Here is a 12212-nt window from a genome sequence, read left to right on the forward strand (position 1 = left end):
TAATGTTTTTCACATACAGCACTTTTGGGGGTATCTGGAGCTTCTCTTTTTCTCTGGTGTCTCTTATCTGTGACTCCTCTGATGAAGGAAAATGAATCTCTTTTCAGCTGCTTGCCTACCAGTCATTCCTGAGATCCTTGGTAAGTAGCAGGGTGATTCCAGTTTCCTTTTCCTGGGATCCCCTTTCCTTCCAGGTTAGGATCTAGGGCAACCTCGCTTGGCTTTCCCTAGCGTATGGACCACCTGCCATCCATGGGAGAACATTCCTTTTACACGTGAGCTAAGTAGTTACTTCCAAAATTGCAGCCCTTACTCTGTCACCAAGTCTCAGCCTGCTCCTCTCTAGATTTCCCTCCTTAGAATTCTTTTCTGTGATTTCTCCCCTGTGAGTCAGACACCAATATGCTGTGTTTCCCCAACCCTCTGGGGACATTTATCGTGTTCTTCGAGTGGTCTTGGAGCTCGAGATAAGGGACTTCTACCCCGATTCTCCCCCTGAGTTATTTGAGGACGGGCAGGAGGATTCATAGTGTGTTGTCAGTTCTCAGTCAAGCTCCATTCGTGGTCCCAACATTTGACTCTTTGTGTCATCCTGTGGCTCAAAGGTTGAGAATCTCAAAAAGTGCATTTGGGCTGCCTTTTTGGAAATCCTGTGTAGTGATCATCCACCACTGTTTAACATACGGTATCTGTTTTCTTGGGCTTTGGTTGAAACTGAGTCTAGAATAGTTGTATTGAAAATCCTACTGAATCCTTATCTGAACCCTGAGAGGTACTCGTCCTCCTGTTATTGCCCACATTTTACAGATGAGGAAACGGGCACAAAAGGGTTTATTTAATGTGCTTAGGGTCACCCAGCTTTGTAGGTGTATGTCTGGTGAGAAGACCCAGGAGATCCAGGGTTAGAAGTGGAAGCCTGGCTGAGGTCATCGGGCAGAGCCTGGCGTCAGAGGCAGGCGCAGTGGGTTATCTCAGACTGGGTGCCCCGCCTTCGGGACCGTGCGGGTGCGGGATGGAGAAGGCATTTCCTTCCACTCTCTGACCCAGAATGTGGGTGATTGCTCAGCATTCCATGCAGAATTAGAGACGGAGCTTGGTGACCCTGCTGCTAGGCTCTTCTCTCTCATCTCTCATCACTTCCTCGTGTGTGTGCTTCTCTATGTAAATACTTGACAGCGGCAACAGCTAGAGAACGTGCTGTCTGTGGGATGAACCTGAATCCCTTATTACCACTGCAAGCTGATTACAGCACAGTTCAGCCGAGGGCCCCACATGCTTCCGTGCTTCAGTCCAAGTCAGCTGCTCCACGACCATCCACCAGGGCACCCCCAGCAGTGGGCCTGTGCCTCACAGAAGGTCACGGGGGCTCCAGGACAGCACTCAGCATAGAACCAACCTCTGTTTGAAAGGCTCTGAACCCCAGTAGCAGGCAGTTCTCTTTATGAATTTTGGAAAAACAACAGTTCTGAAATGCATGGCAGTAGCAGATATCCAGGGGCTGTCTCTAGGATATGAGGATTGCGAGATGTGGCCCGTGAGGGAGGGAGTTTTTATTCGTAATGTATTTATTGAGGTTTGTTTATTGATTTTGAAGGGAGGAAGCAAGTGCACAGTGGTTCAACCAAACAACTGTAGGGGAGTGTGAACTGGGTTCTCCAAATGTTGATGGAAATTTGGAAATGGCTGAGCACCTGCCCAGGCAGTGTCATAGAGCTGGAAAGCTTCATTCTAGCCCTGCATTGTCCGATGAAATAGAATACCATCTACATGTGTAATTTTAAAGTGTTAGCATTCGCAGTAAAGCAATAAAAAATAAACAGGTGGAATGAATTTGAATATTAGGTTGGTGCAAAAGTGATTGCGGCTTTTACAGTTATTTTTAACCTTTTAAACCGCAATCACTTTTGCACCAACCTAATACATTATATTTAATCCAATACATGCAACGTAGTCCTATTTCAACATGTAACCAATATAAAGTATTTTACATTCTGTTCCTCCTATGAAGTCTTTGAAATCTGATGGGTGTGTATTTTATAACTCACAACACATTTTGATTTGGACTGGTCACATTTCAAGTACTTGATAGCCACACGTGGTCAGTGGCTCCCAAACTGGACAGCACAGCTTCAAATTTGCCATTTGCCAGCTCTGTGGTGTTGACCCAGTGACTTAAACTTTCTAAACCTCAGTTCCCCTCCCCAAGTATATGAAGCGGGGACCATAACATCTCATGATATTGCGACGAGGTCACAGGTGTCAATCACGTAGTGCATTTCCTGGCACATAGTAAATGCTTAGTTAATACACAGTTTTGTCCTCAGACTGACTTTCGTGGTGGTCCTGCCACATAGTAAATGCTCAGCAAATGCATGATTCGTTCCTTAAACTGATTCCCATGGCAACTAAACTAAGCATCGGGAGCCTTACATGCAGCTTGACCTCCGAGTATATCCAGAAGTATACCTCTCTCTCTTTCCCTTCCTTCCACTGACATTTCTCTCCCCCCAGGTGTCTGCACCACTCACTCCTTCAGGTCTCTGCTGAAACACCACTTCATCAGAGAAGCTTTTCCTGAACCCCCTGTGTGTAAACAGCACCCTCACGCTCAGTTCCCTCTTACCTGCTTTGATTTTCTTCAGAGCACTCCTCACCATCATAGATACACCGTAGTTACTGCTCGTTTGTTTATTCTGCCCAACCCAATAGAAAAATCAGCTCCCAGAGAGCCCTGGCTGCTCTGTTTACTATTTAATTTCCAGCTACCTGTGTTCATGGATGGATGAATGAATGTATTAAGTATCCCCAATGCTTTGTCCTTAGCATTTAGCACCAAAATGAAATGTGCCATTCTTGCTTGATGAGGGAATGAGAGGAAAAGAGAGAAAGAGAAATATGGGTGATCAAATGCCTCATGGCCCTTCTTCTCACTAAAACCGCTGCCACCCCGTGTCCTAGCCTGGGCACACACCCCATCCCTCTGCCCTCTCCCACCCTGAGACTTGTTTTATGCCACGTGCTCTGCTGGCATTTCCTTTCCCTCACCTCTGCTTAATAAGACCTTACATGCTATGTAACGCCCTGCTCAAATCGCACCTGTTCCACAGGATCCTTTTCAAATCTCTTGGTTGAAAACATCATCCCTGGCCTCTATTTCTCCATTGGACTTTTGTCTTTTGTTATAATACTTATGACAGCATATTTCATATTAAAATTCCTCACGCGTGGGTGTGACTCGCGATAGTTTGAACCTCTGAAGGGCAGGACCTGATTTCATCACTTGGGTGGGATGAGGGTGGGGATGTAGTGGCAATTATGTGACTTTGTAGTGAGATTTACATGGGTTAGAATCCTGAATCTAATACTTCAGGACTGTGAGCTTGGGAAAGGTATTCTTCATGTCGTAAGGTGCTCATCTGTGAAATGGGATAGCTGTGGCCACAAAAAAAAAACCCCAAAAAAACCTTTATTAACATCTGCTCTGTACTGGGTGCTTTGGCTGGTACCCTCAGAACAGATGCAAGATCCAGGCACAGGAGATGCTCGGCAGGTCCTAGTCATGTGACCCTTACATGATCCTCAGTCTCTAGAACAGTTGGTGATAATATGGGCTTGTCTATAGAATGAGAGTCACGGTCTCTGTCGTACGACACCATTTAGGCAACTTATCAACTAGTCCTGTTCTTGCCCAACGAACTATCCATTTCAATGACAATGCACCTTATAGAATCTTTTATTTTCATTTTTAATGTTCTGTGGATTATTGTGATCTTCATAGTCAACAGAGATGTAGTCAAATATCTTCCATGAAGCACTCATCTCTACTTGCTCAAATGTAGATTGTTTCTCAGGCCCCAACAACAGAGAAGTTTCCAACACAGCTGCATATACCCATTGCCCTTTTGAGACAACGTGGCAGAATGAAAACTAGGAGCTAGAAAACAGGAGTCTAGCCCAGTCGGCCACTCAGGTCATGATATGTTAAAAACAACAACAAAAACATTACATTAGAGCGGGGTTTAACTTTTGCACCATTGCCCTTTGGGTCCAATGTTCTTTGTGTCCAATATACTTTGGGTCCAATATTCTTTGTGGGGGCTGCCCTGTGCTTTGTAGGATGTTTAGCAGCATCCCTAGCTTCTACCCACTAGATGCCAATAGTACCCCCTCAGTCATGACATTCAAAGAGGTCCCTTGGGGGTGGTGGGACAAAATGGCCACCACATAAAAAAAAATGCTGGATTAGATCTTTCCAATTTCAGCTAATTCTAGGACTGTAGGCTGACAAATTGCTCTCTTGCACACACACACACACACACACACACACACACACATGCACATACACGCATACACTACAGTTCCATGTATAGCTTCATTCCACTTTGGAAAGCTGCAGTGTTCTGAATCCTGTTTCCTTGCAATCAGCATAACAGCCAAGCATTCTCTCACAGGCCCCCGCCCCGCACCCATTTACAACAGAAGCCATGTGGAAGGGCTGTGTGGGTGACACGCTGTGATTTCAGTGTGTTAGAGCTCCCCACTGGGATCTCTGAACAATCGCCTCCATCCCCTGCTTGCCACTCAGGTGGGCTCCGGCAGACAGTTCTGGCAGCCGTAGCTGTTCCAGTTCTACACTCAACATGTAGGGCTTTGTTTTAGGCTCTGAACAAAACTTCAGCCCCAGCTTCTGACAGCCCACTCCTCTGCTCACATGCCTCTCTCCTTTAACCCCTGACAGCTGGGGCTTGTACTGCCAAGCAGATTTCTGCAGCTACTCATAATAAATGGTGCAATTGGGCAACACAGGGAGACAATCAGTTGAGTAGGAAACTTCCATCTTTCTGAATTTCTGTTTTCAGTTTCATTTTCTTCCCATCTCCTGTTGGAAGAGTAGACAAATAAGGTATCATATCTCTTCGTCTTTATACATATTTTTACACTTGACAAAATGTTTTGTCCTCGCCACATTTTTAAATGGTAGCAATAAAAATTTGAGATCTAGAGAGAGAGAGTGTGATTATCCAGAATTCCTGAGCCAACCATATATAGAAGGAGTCTCTTAGAGGCTCTTGCCAGTTAAAGGCTTATAGCCCAATGACCAAGGCAGACGCAGACACAGAAACAATTAAGCATAATAAAAGCTAATAAGTACTAACATGCTTATGCAAAGTGAGCAAATAGAGCAGAGAGAGAGGATCCACTAACACTTTTTGAGAGGAATTAAAAAAACAGAAATGATCTTGGAGGACTGACTCAGATGGCTACCTAAGGATAACAGGATTTGGCTGGGCGGTGGGGACAGTATGAGCAAAGGCACTCCCAGCAGGGACTATGCGGACATCGTCCGTGCCAACACTCACCATTATCCCTGTCCTGGTCATCAATTCCATTTTTTGAGCACTTACTAAATACCAGGCACTGGGTGGGACACTTGACATCAATTGTGTCATTTCATTGTCACATTAGTTCTGGGTGTAGATGCTACTGTTGACCACATTTTACAGAGGAGCAAACTGAAATTGAGAGAAGTGAAGTGACCTGCTTGAAATTATACTGTTTATAACTGATGGAACCTGGATTCAAAGCTACGTTTCAATATGGAGTAATAAATGCTCTTCTAGAATAAGTGGGGGTGGGAGACACAGACAGTGTGAGGCTAGTAAGTAGAAGGCTGATGAAATGATAACGACCAAGTATGTAAAGGCGTGGTCGGCCTTGTGGTCCCTCTCCTCTCCTCCCCACAAGCAGCCTGTACCTGGGCTCTCCCTGCGTCATAATCATCTCTCCAATATGGCGCCACTGTGCTGTGCTACCATCCTCCATAATGAGGGGGGCAAGAGCCCACCTCGTTCCTTGGCCTTAGTTTCCCTTCTGAACACCAGGGAATGCTGAGGCTCGAGGCACTGACAGGTGAATTCTCTGGTCATGTTTCCTTGGGGTGAAGGAGACATTTCACCGAGTCCTATTGAAGTAGACGCTAACGAGCTCCACAAACATTTGTAAGGTTAGTCGTGCTCATAGTCCATCCTATGACTCTATGCATTCATGTGATACGCAAAAGCAAAGTGTATACATGTATATACTCAGTAGATACATGTCTATGTGAGAGGAGGAGACAAAGGAAGTCCCGTTGACTGTCCTTGTCATGAGAGGCAGGTTGTTTGTGAAGATACTGGGTAGGACAGACACTTGAGTTGTGTGTCCACATCCCTTACTGGCTGTATGAGACTCTGTTTCTGCGTTCATTCATTTCATTCATTCCTTCAACACATCTGAGCACCTATGATGTGCCAAGTGCCAAGCTGCAGGCACGTGAGCCCATCCTCTGTTTTACAGATGAGGAAACTGCTTACTCAGTTCAGTAGTTGATACATGTTTACATGACGTGAATAGTGAAGCAGAATGCCAGCTCGGATCTGCATAGATGCCTTGCTCTTAGATGCTCTGTGCTGAATTTTGTAAACCTTAAAGCATGCTACCAATGTAAGGTAGTGTTATGAAAAGGTGTTAATGTCATTTTTCTTTTCTTTTGTCTTTCTCTCTCTCCCTTTTATTTTGTGTTTTCTCTCTCTCTCTCTCTCTCTGTCTCTCTCTGTCTCTCTTTTCCTCCATAGGACTCCACAGAATGGAGCAAGAATGAGAGGAAAAAGGCCGGCAGAAAAGCATGAACTGGAGGTTTGTTGAGCTCCTCTACTTCCTGTTTATATGGGGCCGTATCTCAGTGCAGCCCTCCCACCAGGAACCAGCTGGGACAGACCAACATGTCTCCAAGGAATTTGATTGGCTCATTTCAGACAGGGGGCCTTTCCACCACTCCAGGAGCTACCTATCCTTTGTGGAAAGACATCGTCAAGGATTTACAACCAGATATAAAATATACAGGTAGGACCTGGGTGGAGCTAGCCCTAGCTTTTCCTTCATACAATGCATTCGGGGGTCAATCATTGTTATGGGCCTTGCTGTATGGGGGGGGGGGCACCTGGGCCAAGGGATCGTGATGCTTCAGCAGGCTGTTAGTCACTTTTTCACCTTTTTTGTTTTTGTTTTACTTTGCACAAGAGAATAACAATGACAAGGTGAACAAATAACTAATATTTATTGAGTACTTATTGTGTGCTGACCAAGGTACTTGGTACTTTGTATATACTGTCTCATTTAAACCTCATCATAACCATCAGAGATAGGTTCAATCTGTTTTCTCCCCTTTATAGATGAGGTCATTGAGCTTCAGCTAGGTGAAATAACTTGCCTAAAGTTACATCGTCAGTAAGTGGTGGAACTGGGATTCAAACCCTGGGATTCATCTATAGTCAAAGTATTTTGAGTCAACCATATGAAGTGTAGGTAGTGTTGTTTTGCAAATGCTGTTAGTACACCCAATATCCTACCCAGACATGCATACCTTTAGAAACAAGTCTAGACACTCAGTGAGCAACCTTTTCTTGAGCGTATCTGAGCTAGCCCATTGGAATTCCGTTCATCCTCCAAGGACTTAGCCCCAGGTTCTTTCGTCTTTGAAACCATCTTAGATTCTCCCCATTCTACTTGATACCTTCCCTTTGGTATATCTATAGCTGTATATACTTATACCTCTTTAGTTTTAAACCACGTGGCATTAGAATGCATTCTTATATTTCTTTTTTACCTAACTGGAAACTCTTTGAGGGCAGGATATATACAGAGGGTGCCCAAAAAATGTATACACATGTTAAGAAAGGAAAAAACTGTATTAATTGTAATATTCAATATATACCAATAACAAAAGATGAATACAAGTCACGTTTGACTTCTGCAATGACAAGAGGTGCTCAAAGTGGTTACCATCAGCGTCCAGACACTTCTGATTATGGTGAACTCCTGCTTGAGCATAGATAACATCTCTTAAAATGTGTATACATGTTTTTGGCACCCGCGGTATAATTCATTTCTGGATCCCCAGAATGATTTTTGTTCTGCATTGTATCATAAGCACATAATAAATGTTGTGTACATGAATGAATTGGAGAATGCAAAAAACTCTCTAGAGGTTTAATCTTTGTCTTAAGGTCAAGGAAGAAGGGCAAACCCGAACACTTCTGGGCCAGTTAGGGTAGGAACGCCGGAAAGCGTGGTAAAGGAAAGAACCTTGGCCCGCAGCTGGGAAGGCATGGATTCCGGTCTTATGTCTTCTATACATTTGATATGAAAATGGGCATGTCTCCTTTGCACATTTTGTGGTATTGTGGACTGGGAATGGGTGATTCATGAAATCTCTACCAGCTGCAAATGACTCTGATTCTGTGTTGAATATTCAAATCCTAGTTTAAAGTTGGCCCACGAGTGACTGAGGTCTGGCAATGGTTCCGTTTGTACAAGTGTTTACAGATGAACCTTCTGTGAGCCTTGAAGTTTGGTAATTAATCAGTGTTATTGGGGAAAGGTTCTCTGGGCATGATGAAAACCAGGAACACACAAAGGAAAATGAATACGGGGTATGTAAGGAAAGGGAAAAAAGCACAAGGATGAGAAATATGGGGCATTTCTTCTTCAAAACATAAGAATATCAGAATTTCAAACATATTTAATCTTATTGATTAGAAGAGTTACCCCTTGGGAGAACTATTTCTATATCACCCAAGAATTGTATCTACCGAATCTCAAATTTGATCCTTAACATAGTTTCTGACAGAATACAGCCATCGCTGTTTGTAAATATGCCTAAGCCAAACATGGCAGCTCACTGATTTCTCAACAGAACACTCCAATATCAGAAATCCCTGGTACCGGGAGAGATACTGGCTTGACATGTTGAGTTTAGGGGAAGAGAAGAAGTAGTAAAGATCTAGATATTTTATTCTGTTTGTGTTTTGTCAAAAAATAATAACTTCTTGATTTTTATATGTGGCTTTGTCTTCCATTTGAGCCTCCTCGTCCCACCTTAGAGTTGGGATTCCTGGGGCTCATATTTCAGTTTTTAAAGTCCAGAAGATGATCGGCTTCAATAAAGGTATGTAGCTTAGAAAAGGTAGAGCCTAGACTGGAAACACATAAATATGCTAGAACTAAAGGCAGCCATTCATTGTTTAAGATGTTTCTTAGCAACTGTTGTATGCCTGAGCCTTCTAGCCACTAAGGATAAGCTGGATATAAGTAGTGCTGATATGACATGGTGACGGTTGTAATGGAGTTTTGTAAGAGAGCATTCACCCATGTTAGAGGATTAATACGTGTCTGCGATTGCTGTTGAAATAACCTAGACTTAAATGGATACCCTGAGTAGAACCACAGATACCACAGAACCACAGAATGTTCAGCAGTACCAACCCTTTACTGAGTCTTAGGATGTACCCTGAAGGGGGGAGGTCATTCAGTTATCACAACACCCTCTGGGAGAGGAGCAGCACCTTCACATTTTATGGATAGGAAAGCCAGGACTTGGGGCAGTGAAATGCGTTGCCCTCGCTCATCCATCTGGTGAGGAGTAGAACTGGGGTCCAAACACAGGGCTACCTGGCCCAAAGCCCCCCCTTTCACCCACTGTGCTGCTTGGCTCCTTCAGCACGGTATCCAAACGTAGAGTGTTCTGGAGCTCTGCGAGGACTCTTCCAAGCCTATTCCCTCACAACCACTTTGTAAACATTTTGGGGGTAGTTTTAGAGACCCTGAACAGTGAGTTGCTAATGAGGTTGGGGATCAGGATATCTGGATACCAATTCTAGCTCTCTAGGCACCGGGCTTGTGACATTAGGCAAGCTCCCTCCTCTCCTAGATCTACTGTCCTCAGCTTCCCAGTGAGGAATTGGATGCTCTCCATGCCTACAAGCTTGATGTAGCTCAGTGGTCATGGAAGAGAAGGTTTGCGCCTTCTGCTTTTGTGTGCAGGCTGCACTTAGGCTTTTTCTTTCTTTTCTTCTTCTTCTTCTTTTTTTTTTTTTTTATGGCTAAAACAAAGTTTGCAATCAGCCTACAAGCTGATTTCTAAGCTCTTTTCTAGCTCTAAAATTAAGTATAAGATTTAACTAAGGTCACATGGTTAATTAAATGATGGAGTTCAATCTAGAAGTCAGGCCCTTGGTCATCTAGTTATTTCTTCCTTCCTTTATTTAATCCTCAAATAATTATTAAGCACCAGCTACAGGCCCAGTACTGTTTGGGGGCAGATGATACAATGATGGATAAAACAAACATGGGCCCTGCTCTCATAGGAGAGACTGCTAGTAATTAAACACGCACACACACACACACATGCGTGTGCACGCGTGCTACAAAGTAAAAAGTGCAGGATAGCATAAGTGGGACCCCATTAATATCATATACATTGATCTGGAGCCTATTATGTGTAATGAGTGGGTGGGGCTCCTATCACATTTCAGACATGAACATGCAAATAAGTATCTAAAGACACATGAGCCCATCCAAGCCAGGTTTGGACCAGAGTAAAAGGCAACTAGGACACGCTCATTCGGGTGGTTGTCTGACACTCCTCATGGCGTACTGCTTTGTTGAAACACTAAAGCATATCCACCGGTGATTTTCCGTGTGCCTTCCTGTGTGCTGACGTGGACATAGCATATTAGAAACTTGACATTTGCATCATGAAAGTCAGGATTTACTACCAGAATGTGCCATATTGTCATATGCTAGAGGGCGAGCCTCATTGAAATTCCCTGGGCTTCAAGCTTTGGCCAGTTGCCCCCACCCTGAATCCTGGCCTGAGCCCTAGGTGATCTGGAAGCTTTAGAAAGAAGCTGGGAGGGCGTCTGCTGTCCTTACTGAAGTGGGTTAAGGCTATCTTCTTCCTCATGCACATGCATGAAGAGGCCAGTTTCAGCTCATAGAGTCCTGGTGGGGAGATGCGCCACAGGCAACAATGGGAACCTTTCAGATTAAATCCCAGCAGAAGTTCTCTCCCATGTTGGCTCACCAGTTAAGCAATACTACATTGTTGCCCAGTGGTTGGCACAGAAGGCGCACGCTCCATCACTCACAAGCCTGAGCTGACACGTGGAGGCTGGGGGAGTTTGCTGTGAGAATCTGCCGCTGGCAGCAGCAATGATCTTGGATTCAGAGAATTTGGTGCTTGCTCAGCTCGTCTATGTCCTTGATACATGATTTGGGCCAAGGAACAAAACTTCTTTGAACTCCTGTTGCCTCATCTGCAAAATGAGAGTGTGAACTGAGGTGGTCTCCAAAGTCTTCCCATCTCCGGAACTCCATAATTCTGTGAAATGTTGTCATTTAAAAATACAGCATAGGTAGCAGAGAGGACTCTGGACTTGGAGACTGGAGACTCAGGTATTGTTTGTTTTGGAGCCGCTTTCTAACTTTGTCATCCTGGCCAAATTCGTTCATGCACCATTCACTCATTCATACTTCCATTGCTTTGGAACTTAACACCAATCATATGCCGTAAGCTGCGCTGTGATTTGGTGATAAAGAGACAAGCAAAAGTACACAACAAAGCGTGCACATACAACCCACAGTGTCCACCCCCTCCTTCACCAGCCTCAGGGTTGGGGGTGAAGGATAGAGAAAAAAGAGTCAATAAACAAATATACATTATTCCATGGGTAGGGATGAATGAGTAACTGCTCAGATACCCAATTTCTCTCCTCTGTAGGAAGGGATACTGATGTCTGTCCTACGTGCTAGGTCAGACGAGATAAAATTTTGAGAGAATGCTTTGTAAAAATTGAAATTTTCATACATCTGGACTATTTTTCATCATGGTTCTATATCACCATTCTGACAAAATCATTTATTTTTAACTTTCTGTGACTCTCATCCATATATTAGTCATTACGTGCAGCCAATCTGCGAGGGAAATACTGTTTTTGTCCATATTACGAATGAGAAAACGAGAGGCTGAGCAACTTGTCCACCTCACACATCTGGGAAGTGGCTGAGCTGGGGTGGGGATCACAGGCCGGCCTTGGACACTCCACAAGATGAGCCCTTAACACTGTGTTCATGACTCTTCCTGGTTCTTAGCTACCTGGTTTATTAGCAAAGGCAAGAGACTTCTTTTGACCAGGGACAAGTCATAACCTCTTTGAGACTCAGTTTTCTCATCTGTCAAATGAAGGTGTTGTGAACTGTCTTGTGCGGTTGTGGTGAGAAATAACTTAGCTCTCCACCATATTGAGCTTGGAGTTTTGCAGGAGCTGCAGGCATCAAGTTCTCTCCTCTGCCTTAGAAAGCTGATTGCATTGCTAGAAATTATTTCTTTTCTT

At 44.1% G+C, this 12212-nt stretch overlaps 1 protein-coding gene across 2 annotated transcripts in view; it reads left to right on the forward strand.

Annotated features, from left to right (window-relative positions):
* BRINP1 (BMP/retinoic acid inducible neural specific 1) overlaps positions 1-12212 on the forward strand; it is a 167966-nt gene that overhangs the window by 40031 nt on the left and 115723 nt on the right. For both annotated transcript variants that reach the window (XM_074330929.2, XM_074330928.2), the window contains one exon: positions 6615-6882. In XM_074330929.2, coding sequence (XP_074187030.1) covers positions 6665-6882 — 218 coding nt within the window. In that variant the 5' untranslated portion in view covers positions 6615-6664. The remainder of the gene's footprint in view (positions 1-6614; positions 6883-12212) is intronic.

Source organism: Rhinolophus sinicus, chromosome 16, assembly GCF_057876585.1.
Source record: "Rhinolophus sinicus isolate RSI-liver-muscle chromosome 16, RSI-T2T, whole genome shotgun sequence".
In the NCBI taxonomy this organism is placed as follows: Eukaryota; Metazoa; Chordata; class Mammalia; order Chiroptera; family Rhinolophidae; genus Rhinolophus; species Rhinolophus sinicus.